The sequence below is a fragment of the Channa argus genome, chromosome 3, assembly GCF_033026475.1.
Source record: "Channa argus isolate prfri chromosome 3, Channa argus male v1.0, whole genome shotgun sequence".
NCBI lineage: Eukaryota > Metazoa > Chordata > Actinopteri > Anabantiformes > Channidae > Channa > Channa argus.
The window spans coordinates 4,208,655-4,228,595 of NC_090199.1; the positions used below are offsets into that span (position 1 = coordinate 4,208,655).

Consider the following 19,941-nt stretch of genomic DNA (forward strand, 5'->3'; position numbering starts at 1 on the left):
TGCAGCAGTGCCCCCTCCAGCAGGTGGCACTCTAGGCAACTGTCTAAATGGCCTATACCATAGTGTAGAACTGTAAAAATACTGCATAGTCAGATTCTGCTGTTCTCTGTGTTACAGTGATACAGGGTCAGAATGACTGGGGAGTGACTTACACTGCTACTCACATCTGTGTGTTAGAAGGATCAACAGTGGACATTTACTGCACCTACACATACCCATCCAGCATAAATGGAAGAAGTACAACAGTTCAAAACACATCATGGTTTACTGAAGAGAAAGACAATGCACCTGTAGATCTGAGAACAGACCCAGACTACACAGGTCGAGTGGAATATTACTGTCCTGACAAAGTCTGTACTCTGACAATAAGAGACGTGAGACAGAGAGACTCAGCTGTTTACAAGTTCAGGTTCATAACAAACCAACCAGGAACTTATACTAGTGAACCTGGAGTCACTTTGTCTGTCACAGGTAAGAATTTATTAAAAACACTAATTCAGTTCCAAAAGTTTAACATATTGTAAATACTGGGGTAAACTTGTGCACATTTTCATGAACTGTGTGTTTATTACATACTCAGATCTCCAGGTGCAGGTGATCACATCAAGGTTTTCTTCATGGGCAAAGGTGACGTGTCAAAGCAGCTGTTTATCTGATCGTCTTTCATACATCTGGTACAAGAATGGACAGAAGATTCAGACACAGTCAACATCTTCTTATGCAGATTACTTTAGTTCTGCTGACAGCATTTCCTGTGCTGTAAAAGGACATGAGAAGTTCCCGTCTCCTTCAGTGTGTGAGTTTACTAAAACTTTATCACCATCTTGTGGACGTTTAATCTTACTGAACCTTAACTGCAGGCAACTAAGTGGCATTTGGCAATTCACTGTGTGGAGTTTGGAGGAAGGCAACATTAGTTTATTGTTATTCTCTGTCACCACAAAGGAATAAATCTGTAAAATAAGCTGCACAGTTTGAACAGAATTGTGTGGCATCACAAAACCTTTGAATAATTTTCTTGGTGAAAAGCACAATACCAGACAGAAAATTACCTAAGAGTCCGTAAACAAATTTTTGATCAACGAGCAAATACAGAGTCAGATGGTTTAGCAATTCTCAAATGCAGTGAACCAGAATCATTTGCGTCCTCTCCTGTCTTCAGAGCTGCTGAACATTTGGACAGTTTATGTTCATATTATCTGTTATGTTAATGTGATATATTTTCCCTCTTTATGATCACAAACATACAAATATGCATAAAAATTGATTCATGTTGACAAAGTAGTTTGAAAATGTTCTTTTCCTTTCAGGTGTCTTTGGTCAAAGCTGCAACAGAGTGATTTACACTGACAGAAGTCTCTGGACTGTCAAAGGTTCATCAGTGAACATTTCATGTACTTACAATGGTTATAATCATGTTACATCTAAATTCTGGTTCAGTCCTGAACGTAGTCATCAGTGGCAGAATCTCTCACAGCCTGAGGATCTTAGTAAAGACTCCCAGTATTCAGGTCGCGTTCAGGTCTTTGAGACAGAGACAGGACGCTCCACTCTGAGAATCACTGACCTGAGAGAGACAGATTCAGCCCAGTATCACTTCAAATTCATAACACAGAGCTTTGAATGGAGGAGCAGTTTACCTGGAACAACTCTGACTGTCACAGGTAATAACAAAGACACCAAACAAAGTAAAATGTAAAAAAAAAAAATAGTTTATAGCTGAAAAAGTTTAATCGTTAATATAAGATGCTTAAGTTTCATTTTCATTCATTCATTCATTCAATTTACTTCAAGTTTCCTGTAGCATTTTTACCCAGTTTTTCTGGAAAGTGATTAAACTTTGGGTTCTTCCTCCTCCATTACTGTACATCCAGCTCTGCACGTGCAGGCGATCAGATCAACAGTCCACCAGTTTTACACCGAGGCTGAGCTGAAGTGTCTCAGCAGTAAGAGTCCAACTGGTCGTCTTACATTTGTTTGGTTTAACAATGGACAGAAAATCAACAAGATGGAAACTGCATCTTATAAAGGCCAGTTAAATCTTGGAGACCACATCTCCTGTGCTTTAAAGGAACATGAGGATTGTCCTTCTCCTCCAGTGTGTGAGTTTACTTCTCTGTATTTCTAACCTAATGTCAAGTTGTAATTCAAAGTAACATAGCAGCAAATGTTTTTTAATATGGATATTTTTTTAAATTTAAAGTAAATTATTTTCTTTATATGTTTAGTCAGATATTTAAAATTTGTGTAAATTATTGAGCCATGAATCAATGTCTTCTAAACAGTTTTAACAAAAGCTGATTTTTCCTCCTCCAGATGCTCCAAAGCTTCCCTCTGTGTCAGTGAGTCCCTCTGCTGAGATAGTGGAGGGTAGTTCAGTGAATCTGACCTGTAGCAGTGATGCTAACCCAGCAGCTAATTATACCTGGTACAAGAAGAATGGAAATCCAGACCTTCAACTTATTAGTAAACAACAACTTGTCTTCAGGTCCATCCTGTCCTCTGATGCAGGACATTATTACTGTGAAGCTGAGAATGAGCTGGGGAGGAACAGATCTGAAAACATCAGTCTTAATGTGGAATGTGAGTGAAACAATTTATTTTGAAAATCAACCTACAGTTGATGAATGTGAATTTGAAAACTTAAGTTATAAAAAGCAGGAAACTAACATGATCTGGCATCACATTCACTTCCTGCCCTGGACTTTTATTTTGTACCCCTTTTCTTCCCTTCCTGTTCCAAGTTCAGTTTTCCATTTTTGCCAATCATCAATGTTCACAATGGTTTTCAACTGTTCCTCTGCCTTTTTAAACCCAGCTCTCCCTTTAGTTCTTGGTCAGATAATTTTCGTAGTTCATGCCACACCCTGTCTCTGAGTTATACCTGTCTCTGAGTTATCCCTGTCTCATGGTTTTTGGACTCCTGACTCTTGTTTGTATGTTATCTGTATCTTGGTCTGAGGTTTGGTTGTTTTTTTGTTGTCTTTCTTATGGTAGCACTGTTATTGTTGTTTGCTAAATGTCACTGGTTGTTTCTCATAGCTTTGTTGTCCATACATTCATTTTCTAGATAATTCCTTAGTTCCTGTCCTGTTTTCTCTTACTCGCCCCAGTTATCTTTCCCTGTCTATTACTCAGTTCTCCCCTGATTTATGTTTCTGTAATAATTAGTATTTTATTCTTAGCCCAAGTCTGCGTTTGTCTTCCAGTGATTTTTAGTTTTTATACCTTGTGTTCTCTAATGTAGTTTAGTTTTCATGCCCCCCTTTCATTTGGTTTGTCCCCCTTCTCTAGCCCATCTCAGTTTCTGTATAGGTCTGCAGTTCTGTTAGCTGTCTTAGTTTCATTAGCCCCGGTTCTGTTATATGCTGTTTTCAGATTTTGGTATTTTAGTTTCTTGTTTAATTCCCTGGTTTATGTGCTTAGTTTGTGTTTTTACTTAAACTGTTATTTGGCCCAACTTCTGTTTAGATTTTATTCCTCGCTTGTTTCTTTACAAATAAAACCACTTACATTCCACATCCCTCTCACAGTGTTGCGTCTTGGGTCCTCATACAAAACTCTGACAGGAAACAATATATCTGATCATTTCTGTTTTCTTTAGCTCTGCCTGCTGTCAGTCATAAAACCAGATCTAAACTTTATATTTATCCACACACCTTTGACTTTGTAATATACAAATACACAAGAATACAAAATTTGTAAAGATTCTCCAATGTGTCACTGACTCTCGATGATCATCATCCTGAACCTGATAATATGTATAAATGTTTCCTCCTCCAGATCCTCCACAGCTTCCCTCTGTGTCAGTGAGTCCCTCTGCTGAGATAGTGGAGGGTAGTTCAGTGACTCTGACCTGTAGCAGTGATGCTAACCCAGCAGCTAATTATATCTGGTACAAGGAGAATAAAGACTCACCAAAAGCTTCAGGACAGATCTTCATCATCACTGACTTCAGACCTGAACACAGTGGGAATTATTACTGTGAAGCCCAGAACACAATAGGACGTCATCACTCCACTTTGTATCTAAGTGTTGCGTCAGGTGAGCTGTTTGAATTATTGTCTTGTCTACTAACAATTAGACAGATGCCACATTTTGCTAGTTTGACAGTTTTGTAGATACTTGACTTCAGCTGTAGATGTTGTTGCTCAAGTAAAGATCATGATCATCAATAAAAAAAACATTCCATGGAAGAATCTTGCTATAGTCCAAACTATATCAAAATACTTACAACTGCACTCTAAGCCCAGTTAAAAATGTTTTTTAATTTTTAACTCTCAAACAGGTATATAAACTTTGTTTATCGGGTCCTGTTAAAACACATTTTCTTTGTTTTTGGTTTATACTTCCAGCAAATATCAGGCTGACCCTGCTGGTCTCGCTGCTGATTCTTCTCTTTGTCCTGAGCCATCAGTTTTCTTCAGATTTTCTTTATCCACAAAGTGATGAATTTCATTTGGTTTAACATTGTATTGTGGCTGTAGCTGGTATTGTTGGATTCAATTAAGGATAAAGAAAAAACTGAGCAGCAACACTGAACCAAATGAAAGCACAGAGATGAAAGAGGTGAGCGGCTCTGTTGACTAAATGTTTGCAATAACATATATTATGATTCCTAAGTTTTTCCAAAATTATGTGAGTGATGCCATTAAATCCATGTGCAGGTCAGTTTAGTCATGTCTTATCATCTCTCCCCATCAGTCAGACTCTGGTCTTGATTATGAGAACATCTCAGCCTTCAGGTCGGTCACTGCAGCACAGAGAGACGACACAGAGGAGCAGGTAAAGTCCAGTTAGAGAAGTTAGAGCTTCCTGCCTGGAAGTAACAGGCTTCACCCTTATTTGTAGTTATGACACGTACATCATCCATTAGATTGTTCTTTAAATGCTGTTCATCCAGAGGCAGCAATGAGCTGAATGGTTGAACAGCTGAGTATGTGACCTCATCCTTCTGAAATCCTCTACCATGTCCTATCTTCTTGCTGTGTTCATGTGCAGACAGCACTTATTGCACCAGTCCCTGAAGGCCTTCAGAACGTCCCTGTACTCTTGTTCCTAAACACTCCAGATACATGCAACAATAGCTGTATCATCATATTACTTTTGTATGTCACAGGACTCTAAGCTGTGTTTAAAGTCCACTATGCAAAGTGTGAACAGGAAAGGTGCTAAAACAGTCCACTGTGGAGCACCTGTGCTGGTCCTGACCATAGCAGAGAAACAGCTCCCGAGTGTGACATGCTGAGTTTGCGCTGTCCATTCTCCTGATGAGGCTAAATGGTGTGAAAGGCACTTGAAAAGCCTTGAAAAAAAAAAAGGAACCTGATATAACATCCTGTCTACTTCAGATAAGTGTAGCCCCAGTGCAGCAACCCCATCCTCTACTCGATTGTAATCTGTGTATGAACCATAGTGAGGAACTCCAGTGTCATATGTGATGTTTAGATCACCAGTGAGTAATCATTTAACTCAGACTTGCACCTTATTGGGCACCGGTACAAGACAAGATGTTTTCCATTGCACCGGAACTGTATGTGTTCAAAGACTCGTGTTGAAAATCCACTGGAGAGGCTCCACTAACTGGGATACAGTCTTTGAGGTGTCTCAGACCCAGCAGGGTTCCCTGCTTCCAGAGCTACTTCTCTGAGAATTGTTGTTTCTGTCCACATTATCATCCAAGACCTGGCAATACTTTTTTGAATAGTGATGTTTCTCATTCCCTTCCACAAATCTATGATGTCACTCGGCTGCAGCTTACCTTCGACCTTCTCGTCAAAGAAGATTATAGACTTATACTGTGTGTTTATGCAGAGTTTGATCTACTGCAGATGTGTAGGATTAACAATGTTTTCAGTTTCTTTAATTTGAACCAATGAATCGTAGATAAATTATCCTGATCAGATTCTTGGTTTCCATATTGTATGTCTCATCTTTTCATCCCTCCTCAACAGTCCGACTCCTACAATATTTATGCGAACATCTCTGAGGTCAATCGCTGCAGCACAGACTGAAGACACATGGCAGCAGGAAGACTTCAGGTCAGAGAAGAAACAGGCCAAAGTCTAATTCATAGAGATCCTACAAGTCCAGTCCCTCACTTGTTTTTTATTTTTATAAATGACATGACACGTGTGTAATTTCAGAATATACACTTAAAACTAAAGTAACAACATTCACAATGTATAATTTCAATATATAATTTCATCAAAATTAGACCAATGCTGTTTTTTAGTTAAGACACTGCAACACCTGCAGAAACCGCTTTATCTTTATCTAAAGGCTCTTTTTAATCATTATTTCAGTTCCTTCTCACTGCTGCAGGGGGCGACAGTGTACAGAAATGTTTAGATTTCAGCTTTGAACTGATAGATTTCTCTTTATTTTCCAGCATGTGATTTTTATTCATGAGTAATAAAAACTAGAAGCATTTAAATATGTACAGTTGTTTTCAAATTGTTTCACTGTTAGATTAAATCCTGTCTCAGTGTAATTGATTATGTTGTGAGAAGACGCACAGTAACGCTTCAATAACTAAACATGGAAAAACATTTGTTAAATTCTTATAAAGCTTATTCTGCCTCAAAGAGAGAAGTGATTTCAGTGTCTGTGTTACAGTTTACAGTGATGAAGAGTCACAACAGCAATTTGATTCACTGTGAGTAAAACCATGAAGTTAAATCTACTTTTCGTGTTTTTCCATTTAAAGAAGTGACAATAAACACTCTGCCAGTGCATCACACATCAGTACAGTTAATATTATTGGTGTGAAGCAAGTTTTCAGTTAACTTGTAGTTTAAGTGTCAACTGATGCATCAACCTGTTAAATCTGGAGAGATGCAATAAGACAGAACAACAAGAAACCAAAAGAGAGACAGACAGAGTGAGGCACCTGATACAGATACATATCCAACCCCCATCTGAAATTTAGCATCGACATCAGGAGAAGAAATAAATAAAATAAAGTGTTTGAAATATCTGACTGTTTTACTGCTGTTTCTATTAGTCTGCAGAACATAAAAAGCCGAACATTCAGCTCCTCTCTCACACTTTTTTATGTAACTAATGCCAACGTTTAGTGTTTGCTGTCATTTTGCTCATCGTGCATATTAATGATGTCAAGAAGAAGGAAGTCTGCTCTATTTTAAGATCCTGATTTCTGTCTTCTGCTTATTGGTGACAGAGGAAAAGCATCTTTAGAGACATCTGTGTCCAATATACAGTAAGTATAAGTATTTAGTGTTTGATGCACTTTCTGTACATGTTTATCTGCTAATATGTTTCCTTTTATCTGAATTATCACAGACAGATCAGAGGACAGTTATGCATTTTCATGCCGCAGCGAGTGGATTCGTTGTCGTCCCTCTGTCTGTGTCAGGTACTGTAGTTCTAAATTTACTCCAGTAAAACTGAGGGATGAAAGGAAATGAACCATCTTGAAACATATGATCAAAGTCATTTCACTGAGTTGTATTTGGAAATAAGTGAACAAGAGAGAACTTTACATTGTAACCTTAATTTCTTTTTACCAATAACAACAGTAAGTGTCTTATGAGATGAACAGGGAAACAGGAACTCAAATGCAGACAGATGCTGTAAAGTCTCTTAAATAATATAAAAAGGACAAAACTTTAGTCCAGAAGAAAAAAAACACATATTAGGAAACAAGGAAGGGTTCAGAAATTAAAGATAAAACAAAATGAGCAAAAACAGGAGGTGAGACATATGTCCACAATGAACGTGAAAAACCTGACAATAATAAAAATCTATTTAAATCCAGAAGGTTCAGATGTGATACAGGGACGTCAGGTTGTCTTGGTTCATGAATTATATTCAACACAATTTTTCTCAGTTGCTGAAACCGACGTAATAAAGTAAAGTCACTTTCTGAGCACAGCAGAAATTCATCTCTTGCAAATGTGTGAACATTTTTATATGTGTTTCACACATCATTTTACATTTTTTCAAGGCAATTAACACATCAAAGGTGCAAAAGATACTGGAACAACTGTGAAAAACTAAAAAGAAAATGTCCCTTCATCGATATCACACATTACTTTATTTTTTCAGTGATCAGTTTTATCTTCTTAAAACGTTGCCACCTGTGTTGCTAATGTAAGTATGGATCAAAGACACCAAAGGCAAATAATTAAGCTGAGTTAGAATAGTACTGTAAGGGGCTGGTTTTGAGACTGGACCAAACGAGGCGCTAGACACAACAACTCAGTTAAATAAGTTTATTCTAAAAGGAATATAGTTTGCAAAGTGGGATGGAGATGTAGTAAGCCCTCTGACTATGAGAGGACACACAGATGAGTAACTTTGCAATGACTGGTATGGAGTCTAAAATGAACAAGACTTACTAGAGTGAGTGGGAGTACTGGGGTCTTATGGGGAGTATGGTCCTGGCAGTGGAGGTAGATCCTTAAGGGAGGAAACGCTGGGAGGTGGGTCCAACCAGTCAGAGACTAAGAGCCACATTTTTTACTGTGTTACCGCAAAAAGCCACATCATGGGCACACATGAACATCACCCCCTCCCAACCTCACACACACACAGACCTCTGCTCAGCCAGATTTATTGTAAAAGTCACACACCAACATGATGACAGAAATTGACTCCTACAGTACTAAGACCACAGGCCAGTAATTTTTAACAATGAACATTGTGTGAACTGTCTCACACACAAACTCTAAGTTCAACCAAGCCCACAAACAAAAATATAATAATTCACAATAGCATGTTTCTTTTACTATGCATGTTGCTTAGTGGGACTTCTGGCATTCTTTGCCTTGCACCAGGTCAGGCAGCATTTTTAACTTACCCTGCAGGGTCAGGTTCAGTCTGTCCAAGTGACACAGGATGTCGACCAAAAAAGCCAGATCCATACAGCATCACAGCATCCAAAAGCTCAAAGAAGCGAGAGAGTACGCGGCCTTTTGACAGCCACCTCACTGTGCAGTTCAGCGGCAGGTCACCTGGAAGCCCTTGGTCCAGCTCAGCGAGATTCTTGAATTGCCTGTGGTTAAGTGCATGTGTGCGGATGTAGTTTACGATTTCCATCACAGGCTTCATGACGTTTTCTAAATTCAATGATTTAGACACGAGTTGCTCCCTGTGGATGATGCAGTAGAAATTCCAAAACTCGGGAAAAGTTTGGTCGGCTTTGTACAGCCCCACAAGCCCGTTCAAAGATCCGCTCATGGCTGGCGCTCCATCCGTGGCTATTGCAGTTAGTTTCGGTTTGGGTAGATTTGCTTTCGCAAATGCAGCCATCATTGTTTCTTTCACATCTATCCCACGGGTTCTGTCTTTTAATGGTACAATATCAAGGAGTTCTTCTTTCATCACACAATCGTTTGACACACACAAATACTCACATGCTTGAAGGTCAGAGTGCAACTGTGATTCAATAGCCGTGTTAATGTCCGATATTCTGTGTTCAACAGTGTGGCGGGACAGTTGAATGTCTGATACCATTTGTTTTAGTTTGTGGTTTTCAGGAGACAAGATTTCAACAATGTCACTGAGGCATTTTTTAACGAACTCCCCCTGATTGTGTGGCTTTTTAGCCCGCGCAATGTTCCAAGCCAGTGGATACGATGCAATCGTTACTGTCTCTGAGTGCTTCGTAAATTTTTGGAAAAAACTGTATCTGCTTTTCTGCCTGACTTTTCCAACTGACCAACTTGTTTTTGCGAAGTTCAGTCCCTTTTGGAAATTCCTGGTTGATGTTAGCATGTAGTGAGCTGAAGTGGCGCCGAAGATTTGAAGCTTTGAAATGCGCTAATGAAGCCTGACGTTCAACAAAAAAATATAAACTCTCCCACTCTGTTAAAAACGTCCTGTGTTCATCTTCATATTTTTGTTTTGCTGTGCATTTTTTCCTGCCATTTTGAGAGCGAACTTGACAAAAATTGTTCACTCAAATGATCCTGCACCTACTGGGAAACTTTACGGTATTTTCATCTCACGCATATGCGCATTTGACGAAAATACCGTAATGAACTCAAGCGAAGTGAACACGCACATTAAAAAAAAAAAAAAAAAAACCACACAAACTTTGATATGAACGCAAGAACCGCATGAAACCAGGCAAAGAGCCGCATGCGGCTCGGGAGCCACGGGTTGGCCAGGCCTGATGTAGGGGTTTGGATCTGTAACACAGAGGCAGGCCTGGTAGTGAGTGTGTGGAATGTAGCCGTGATGAATCTCCAATCCCTGACATGAAAAGAACTCCAAAATCCCTTTAGTGACACAATATCCGAACTCCAATGACACAAGGTGCATAAAGCCAAGAACAGTCTCCCAATTCTAGGCTCCCATGATCTCCTTTTGTGCCATTACCATAGATAGTAGGATAGGATGAACTCATGCAGTTACTACAGATTGTTATCTGCACAGCCATGAGGTGAATCTCCTGTTCCACCATGTTCTTAAGGGGCTTTATGGACTGAGATCTGGTGGCTGTGGAGGTCAACTCTTGTCATGTTCAGGAAACTAGTTTGACATGATTTTAGCTTTGTGACATATTATCCTGCCATGACAAGATGGCTACACTCTGGTCATAAAGGGTTAGAGATGGTCAGCAACAGTGTTCAGGGAGGCTGTGGCCTTTAAAGGACCTCTTTACTGATTTAGAACTCGCTTATTACGGTTCTAGATTGGGTAGTATATTAAATTTATCGAAAGTGACTTACAAGTGAGGTACAAGGCAGCAGAAATCTGAGTCAAGGAGAAAACATCAGAGCAAAGTCCTATCAGAAAAGTGTTCACATTTCACGAGATGCAAGTATGAGAAAGAGCAGGGGAAGAACAAAAGAAAGTTGTTTTTTTTAAAAATAGCTTTAAGTGCACAGGAAGTTGCTGAAGAGTTCTATTTTCAGTATATGTACATAAATGCCATTAAACTTCTCATAGACTTTCCTAAATCAAAATATCTCTCTACTTCTAGCCGAAACATGGCTACAGATGACATCACTTGGAGGAACCTTCAGTTCAGATTATGTCATCTTGTTGCTCACAGTCTGGCATTTGTAATCATGGTCAACCTGTTTCTCCAGAGCTCCCCCCCGAGCTCCCCTGGAGAATCCCCCTCGTACAAGGAGAATGAAGACTGACCAAAAGCTTCAGGACAGATCTTCACCATTACTGACATCAGACCTGAACACAGTGGGAATTATTACTGGGAAGCCCAGAACACAAGAGGACGTCATAACTCCACCTTACATCTGATTATTCTTGGAGGTAAACTGTGGTTTACTGCAACAGAACTCATCAACATACAGTAATTTAAAAGATCAAACTTGAATGAACCTGTCAGTTTTTGTGTTCAAACTAATCACACTAATCACACAAAATTTAGCATGTGTCTATTTCTAGGTTCAGATGAATCAATGACATGAACATCATCCGGTTGACTCTTGTGGTCCTGATGCTGATTCCTCTGCTTGTTGTGATTCTGTTGACGAGGTAAAACAATAAAAATCCTTTTTTTTCTGTTTTTTTTTCCTCAAGACATCTTGTACTTTTAAAGTTATTAATTCCATCTTGTTAATTTTATTTTTAAATTGTATAATTCAATTTCTTAAGTTGTTTTATTGTTTAAATCAGAACATAAAGCTCTTTATTCAATGCAATGTAAAGCAAAAAGTGTTCAAAATGTACAATAAATAAATAGATGTGCTTGTTCCATGAATAAAGTCCATTCAGTCTGATCTGCTCATGTCTCCTCATCAGTCAGATTCATGTTTCATAGGTGAAAACAGCAGCATGAAGACCTGCTGTGAAGTCCAGTCAGGTTAGAGTCTCCTGCACATAAGAAACAGGTCAAAGTCAAATTCATAGTTAGATTTTTCACACGTGTCTCAACCAAATGTGATTTTCTTCAGATGCTGTTGACCTAATGGAGAAAAAAATAATTGAACTGACGTTTTTTGGGGGGAGGTAGTTACAAGTTTAAGTTAGTTTAATGTTAAATGACACCTGTCCTTTGGGTTTTGCTGATATGAAGACACACAGACAGTTTGTACTGAAGACAGTTCTCCCAGTTGTGAGTTCATCTTCATGCCGTCCACTCAAGCTGTTAGGGTTGTTCAAGGAAACAAATTAGGTCAAAGTTCACTAACAGCAGAATTCTACTTCTCTGTTGAGACACATAAACATCTATGTAGACCTACGCAGAGAAGGGGATTATGGGTAATCATAGCTCACAGAGGCCCCAACATGCCCACCCTCCAAATTCAACAAGGCGTTGGACAGAGATGTGTGTTGAACAATCTTTGTGTTGAGCTCATCTTTACCTCTGTTATGGCTCTGACCAAATGTTTAATTTGTTGCTTTTTAGTTCAGTTTTGTTTGCCTGTGTGTGGATCACTGTGTCTTATATGAACATGCCCTGTCTGATTGGCTGAATGGAGGGACAGTGCCAGTGGCTGATTGGTCCATCCTGCACTTCAGCAACATTAGCTTTTACAGCAAAGATACCTGGGAATTTTCTGTCACAGTACGAAACTAGACTCCTGATCTTGCCTGCTACTGCTACCATTGTCGTGCAAGGTTGTGGTTCCATGTTGGCTGAGCCCTGTGGACAAAGGTCCAATCACCAGATGCTCGTTCATCCTGAGTTATATTGCTTCACTTTTAAATCCGTTTTTGTAGATATTTTGTACAAATAAATAATTTTACATGATTGCAAATATAGTACACTAAAAACAGCCTTTTTACAGTGCGTGTTGTGCTCCTACCCCATGAACAGCAGCTTAACAACCTCTACTGCTTAAAGAGAAAAGATCTACATTGAAAAACCAAATCTGCAAATAGCTTAAGTGATAAAATATGAAATAAATGTGCAAAATGTACAAAAATGTCTTTTAAAGTTGACAGCTGGTGGAGAAACAAAAGCTTTCCAGAAAAAGTAAATCAATAAGAAGCAGTTGTGCTGAAAACGGTTCACTGTGTTGAAGCATTTAACAGTTAAAATACTGACATCTGCTGGTCAAATGCTTGTAATTACATGTTAACAGGTGAAATAAATGAAAAAGTGGTGTCTTCCAGCTTCTGATTGGTTGAACACACCTGATCCAGGTAACCATTAGTGATATTGACAAAGATGGTGGGAAAACCAGCAGAGCAGGGGCCTTAAAGACCAGGGTTGGGAACCACTGACAGAAAACACAAAGCAGAACTGTTCACATATTAAGTTCAGTACTTGAAACCAGAAGAAGAACTGAAACCAGAATAACTGATGGTGGTCCTTGATGTGCTCTGTGTTCCACAGTGACAGCACATGTAATGTTTTATCATAAGAAAGAAAGAAGACAGTCAATTTAAACTGTCTGCTGACTGCATCATGTGACTTTAAGCCCACATCAACCCTGGTAACAATAAAGTAACCGTCACTCTATTAACTTGTTCTCTTGTTTATATAAATTCTATTAAAATCAAATGTTGTTTAAACTTTAGTGTTTACTGGTGTTTTGCTCTTCATGTAAATTGATCATGTGAAGAAGAAGGAAGTCCTCTGAATTTTTACATCATGATTTCTGTTTTGTACTCGCTGTGACACAGGGAAGACATCGTTACAAACAACGTCCTCGTCGGGTTTTTCTATGATGTGACTGATGAACTTCCTGTTTATAACTTGTTCTATTGTCTTTAGAGTCACACAGACACATGAGGAGCAGCTATGAGTTTAACAGCAGCAGCGAGTGGATTTGTCGTCTTCCTTCTCTCTGCGTCAGGTACTGTGCATCTACATTTACATTTACAAGTCAATTTGTTGGGCTGTATTTGGAAATGAGTGACTGAGAGCTGTGTGAAGATAAAACTAACATAACAACCCAAACCATGTAGACAAGACACTGTCAGATAATAGAAGAAGAGTAAACTAAGATGATAAGAACAACATGCACCGATACACAAGAAATTGCTGCCAGGTATTGTAGGTAATATTACACAAGTATGACAGTGCAGTACTTTTTCACATAAACAACATCTCATTGTTTCACTTTACTTTTTATTGTAAACTGAACTTAGTTTCAACTATAAAAACAGAGTGAAGGACGATGAACAAGGCAACAAGAAGAACAACTGAAATGTAGAAACACCCAAACAGACACACACACACACACACACACACACACACACACACACACACCAAATGCTGTGTGAAGCCTCTAACAATCACAAAAAACAAAAACTAATTTGTTTTTTGTTCATTATCAACATTGTCTTATGTTGTAGTTTGTTTGTGAACATGTCTGATCTCAGTGCGATGTTGCTTTGCTCTTTATAGTAAAAAGTATCTGCTGTGAACAGTTTCTCTCACCTCACTTCAATTCTTTGTGGTTTTAACACTTTACCCTGCAACAACTTGGTCACAGAGTGAACAGAAATAAAAATAACCATCAACTGGTTGACACCCTCTTATTGCTTTTCTTCCTGCCATAGAGGATGTGTGATGTCCCCTCAGTCCAACAAATTCATTAAACACAGCACATTTACATTCTCATTTACACTAAGTACATATAGTATCACCAACAAATGCAACCACAAGGGGACACAAGCCAGTGTCTTCTTGTGCCAGTCCCAAGTCTGGATAAATGCAGAGGGTTGTGTCAGGAAAGGCCTCCAACAAAATACATGCTCGGGTTAAAAAAGACCACCACCAGTGCTGTTGACCTACAGGGTGTTGTTGGGCTACTGTTGGTTGAAGAAGGAGAGGAGGCAGGTGTGTTTGTAGGCAGAGAGAGAAGATGAAAGCTAAGAATGTAGGACAGACAGCAGGGACTTTGCATGTTTGGACTGAGACAGGGAAGGTTAGAGAGTTGTTTGAGATGATGCAGAGAAGGAAGGTGGACATACTGTGTGTCCAGGACACAAGGTGGAAAGGTAGCAAAGCTAGAAGCTTAGGAGCAGGGTTCAAGTTGTTCCACCATGGGTCAGATAGGAAGAGAAATGGAGTAGGAGTTATCCTGAAAGAGGAGTTTGTTCTAGAAGTGAAAAGAGTATCAGACAGGTTGATGATGTTCAATGTTGTTAGTGGTTATGGCCCACAGGTAGGATGTGAGTTAGAAGAGAAGGAGAAATTCTGGAGTGAGTTAGATGAAGTGATGCAGAGCTTCCCCAGAGGTGAGAGAGTGGCGATTGGTGCAGATTTCAATAGACATGTAGGTGAAGGGAACAAAGGTGATGAGAATGTGATGGACAGGTTTTTTCTTCAAGACAGGAATGCAGAAGGACAGATGGTGGTAGAATTTGCAAAGAGGATGGAAATGGCTGTAGTGAACACTTTCCTCAAGGAGAGGCAGGAATATAGGTGGTCTACATCTTGAGCCAACATTGGAAAGTATTGGAAGGGGAGAGTGTAGTCAGACATGTTCTGGCCCTCAGTTTCACTTCCTGCACTGGACTTTTATTTTGTAGCCTTTTTGCCACTTTCCATTCCAAGATTATTCCTCCAGCTTTACTATTAATAATCAGTCATTACATTACATTTACACCTGTTCCCCTCACTATTTAGACCCAGCTTTCCCCACAGTTCCCTGTCAGGTCCTCGTTGTGAACTCTCAGCCTTCTGGTTTCCTGCTTATCTTTGGTCTCAGCTTTGTTTCATGTGTCTTTCTAGGTTTCTGTTGTTGGGACTGTTAGTTTCCTCGTCAATACACGTTTCTAATCTGCTTTTTAATTTGAGGATATCAGAGGGACAGCTCATGTTAGATGTTTTGGAGATGAAGTGAGATGATGAAATGAGACCACATTGAGGTGGTTTGGACATGTTCAGAGGAGAAACTGTGAATTTATCAGTAGAAGGATGCTGAGGTTGGAGCTGCCAGGCAGGAGGTCTAGAGGAAGAACAAAGAGGAGATTTATGGATGTAGTGAGAGAGGACATGAAGTTAGTTGGTGTGAGTGAAGAGGATGCAGAGGACAGAGTTAGATGGAGGCACATGATTCACTGTGGAGACACCTGAAAGGCAACAACTGAAAGAAGAAGACCAACATCATCCCTTTACTCATCCTGGTGAAATTCTGTTGTAAAATTAAATTAAACTTAATAAATAAATAAGTGAGTGATTAATAAATATTTTTAACAGCACTGAGAAAGTGCCAAAAAGGAAACTAATGTAGAAAAAATATTAGTCACTTTCTGGCTGTTTGCTGACAAATGTTACTACCAACAGTGAAGAATGTGTGTAACATGCAAAGAGATTGATGATAGATTGATGCACGAGCAGCAACATTTTAGAATCATGTCTTTAGACGATTGATCTGATTAAATGGGGATTTTGAAGTTTATCCAAGTTTGTTCTGATCATGGTTTCTGCTGTTCTCTGTGTTACAGTGATACAGGGTCAGATTGGATGGAGAGTGACTTACACTTCTACTGAGATCTGTGCCATAAAAGGATCCACAGTGGAAATATCCGGCATCTACACATACCCACTCAAAATAAACAGCTCAGTTACAAACACATCATGGTTTATCAAAGGGAGTAATACTGCACCTGTGGATCTGTTAACAGACTCAGATTACACAGGTCGTGTGCGTTTTCACTGTGAAAACAACAAATGCACTCTGACCATCACAGACCTGAGACTGAGAGACTCAGCTGTTTACAAGTTCAGGTTCACAACAAACCAACAACCAGTAAGTTATACTGGTGAACCTGGAGTCACTTTGTCTGTCACAGGTAAAATATTAATTGGAAAAATTTGATCTGAATTTTTAATTATTACCTGAGAAGATCAGTGTGTGTTTGTCTGAATTTGATGTTTTAATGTTAATGTTTGTTCTTTGTGCACATTCAGCTCTCAGTGTGCAGGTGATCAAAGCAGCATCATATCCAGGTTCTAACAGGGTGGAGATGCAGTGTCACAGCAGCTGTGATCTACCTGGTCGTCCTTCATACATCTGGTACAACAATGGACAGAAAATAAAAGGACAAACATCTCATTATTTCTCAGGCAACATCAAAGACTTAGGCAGCATTTCCTGTGCTGTAAAAAGACAAGAGACGTTCCCGTCTCCTTCAGTGTGTGAGTTTCCTCAACACACTTCTACTAACACCATCATTTAAGTTAGTGTTTGTTGAAATATTAGTCAGTCAGAGGTTTTTCAAGATTCATTGTGAAGAATTAGATGAAAATCACATGTCCACAAAGCAGGACTTTCTGACTCTTTCTGACTCTGATGTTCATGTGCTTCAACCTTTCTGCTATAAAGAAATATGAGTAAAATCAGTCGTTTTTGCTTTTATATTAAGTGTTGGTTTACTCCTAAGTAACAAGGTGTCCAACTTTTATTTGAGACAAAAAAACACCATCATCTCTACACAAACACTGAAACAATAGTTCACGTAAAATAAGTCAATTTAAAATAAAATAAGAAAATTTATCTGAAAATGTTTATGTTTCCTCCTCCAGATCCTCCACAGCTTCCCTCAGTGTCAGTGAGTCCCTCTGCTGAGATAGTGGAGGGTAGTTCAGTGACTCTGACCTGTAGCAGTGATGCTAACCCAGCAGCTAATTATACCTGGTACAAGAAGAACCAAACAGTGGTCAACAAGAAGAACGAAAATCAACCTCTTAATCAAGAACCACAACTTGTCTTCGCCTCCATCCAGTCCTCTTACTCTGGACAATATTACTGTGAAGCTGAGAACAAGCTGGGGAGGAGCAGATCTGAAGATGTCAGTCTTAATGTGAAATGTGAGTAAAACAACGTATTTAAGTAGAAACATAGTGGAATAATTTGGCTGATCATACTCACTTAAAACCACCTAGAATGTTTCTGATGCTTCTACACTTGTTTTCTTATTTCAACACATGTAGCAACAGATACATATGTCCTCATTTCTATTAGTTAAATTAATTTACTTTCTCTTAAATGTCTTGTATCTCACCCTGTGTTTCATTCCTTTAGCTGGTAGGTTGTGTCCACTGCTTTTTTCCAAGTACTCTTTATTTGTTTACTGCAGCAAAATTCATCAACATATTTAATAAGATGGAACTTGAGGTGATGCAAATGAAAAAAAATCCCTTCTACATTTCCTCTGTTTTATTCTATGTGGCTGAGTGATTATAGACACACCTGACAAAGTGATTATTAATTGAATCAACCTGCTAAGATCCACTGTGTCTTCATTCAGGGAAATCACTTACGATAACGAACATCATCAGCTTGACTCTTGTGGTCCTGATTCCTCTGCTTGTCATGAGTCTGTGGATGAGGTAAATGATACAAATTTGTCACTTTGTACTTTCTTTTTGTACCTGTAAAATCAGGAAGTATCTTGTTATTTTTAATCCAGGAAGAAGAAAACTCAGAACTTTAAATCTGAACTAAATGAATCTGTGGAGATGATAGAGGTGAGTAGCTCTTTTGACAAATTAATCAGCACATAATGTTTGATTTTTAAAGAAATAGTTGGAACTTTTTGTTCTTCACATAATACAATATCAGTCTATTAATCTCTCTGTTTATGTTTAATATCATCAAGTTTTCCACACGAGGAGTCTCATCTTTCCTTCTCTCCCCATCAGTCAGTTTCCCAACATGATTATCAGATCATCTCAGCTGCAACATCCATCACTGCAGCACAGAGAGACGACACAGAGCAGCACAAAGACCTGGTGTGAAGAACAGTCAGGTTAGAGCCTCCTGCAGGGAAGGAACTCAAAACTCATATTCCTTAAATATATTTGATGTGATTAGGTTCAGATGCTGAGTCACCTGGTTGGCAGAAAAACTAATACAGCCTATTGAAGATATACAAAAATATTGGCTTTACATTCTACAGTTTAAATAAATTTGAAGAATATTGTAGTAGACAAAGCCAATGAAGTCTCCTCCACATACACACCTAAAACTGGAGGTGTTAACCTTCTCAGCATGTACTGTGTGTAATGTAACTGCTACAATCACATGAAAATGTTCTTTTATATCTAATCTAGCTTTAATTTAGCAGTGAAAGCAAAGCAAATCATAAAATGTCCTTTACTGATCTGTGAGTTCATCTTTATGCTGTCCAGTTAAATTTTGGGGGTCACTTTTAGATGCAGAACGTTGTCAGGAAGACAGTCAGATAAGTTTGCACAACAGAAATAACATTGTTTTATATTTTATATTAAATGAGGCAGAGTTTTCGTTCTCTGTTGCTGGAGATTATTCCACAGGGGAAATGACCTCCCTAGTTCAGGGCAGGTGGACGCTTCTTTAAGACAGAACGACAGGTGATCTATGAAGTACCTGTGCAGGCGTGCAGTGATTGTTTGATCTGAACCATCTTAGGGTTCAACAAACAAGTCTTCTCTAGTTTTTGTTTGTGGAAAAATAGTATGTGGCTGATGCTGTTGATCCACTTACTTGAAGTAAAATTGGGTGTCTGCTGAGTTGGCAGCCAACCTGGATGCATCTCCTGTGTTGCTGGCTTCAGCTGCCTTTGCATGAGCAATAGTGGCTTCTTACCTGCTGGTGATTATGCTGACAGAGCAGATTTTTTTCTGATTTTTCCCGGCTGGCAGGCTGCTGGTTACACGCAACAACAAAGCAAAGAAGCTCCTACACCAAAGTAAAATAAGAAAATAAGATCTCTCCCTAAAGAGATGAAGCATCTCTGTCCATAATCGTAAAGTTGTTTGTTTTGGTTAAAGTGTGTTGGTTTGCAAGCTGCCAATCATGCTGCAACAATAAATCAAACCTCGGTCCATAATGTTTGAAAGACAATCCCAAATGCTGCCATTGTAAGAAAGATCCAGCTGCAGCAACCATCTCCTCCTTCCTCTCCCTTATTACTTAAAAATACAATAAAAAAATACAAAAAATACAAAAAATAAAATTAATAAATTCAGCTTTGCTCTGCTGTCACTCCAACAGGCAACAGCTGATTCTGTAGGACAGTAGGGACAGAGTGTAAATGTGGAAGTGAGTGTTTCTCTTG

The 19,941-nt window shown here is 39.0% G+C and overlaps 1 protein-coding gene and 1 long non-coding RNA gene across 2 annotated transcripts in view; both read left to right on the forward strand.

The window, feature by feature from the left end:
• The window catches only part of LOC137124606 (carcinoembryonic antigen-related cell adhesion molecule 5-like), a 56,065-nt gene that overhangs the window by 25,218 nt on the left and 10,906 nt on the right, over positions 1-19,941 (forward strand). The window contains exon 7 of the mRNA XM_067499707.1: positions 17,426-17,710. Within this exon, the coding sequence (XP_067355808.1) occupies positions 17,426-17,710 (285 nt within the window). The remainder of the gene's footprint in view (positions 1-17,425; positions 17,711-19,941) is intronic.
• LOC137124668 (uncharacterized) lies at positions 4,423-6,404 on the forward strand. The gene is made up of 3 exons (XR_010914006.1): positions 4,423-4,569; positions 4,705-4,785; positions 5,955-6,404. It is a non-coding gene; the product is annotated as an uncharacterized lncRNA (long non-coding RNA).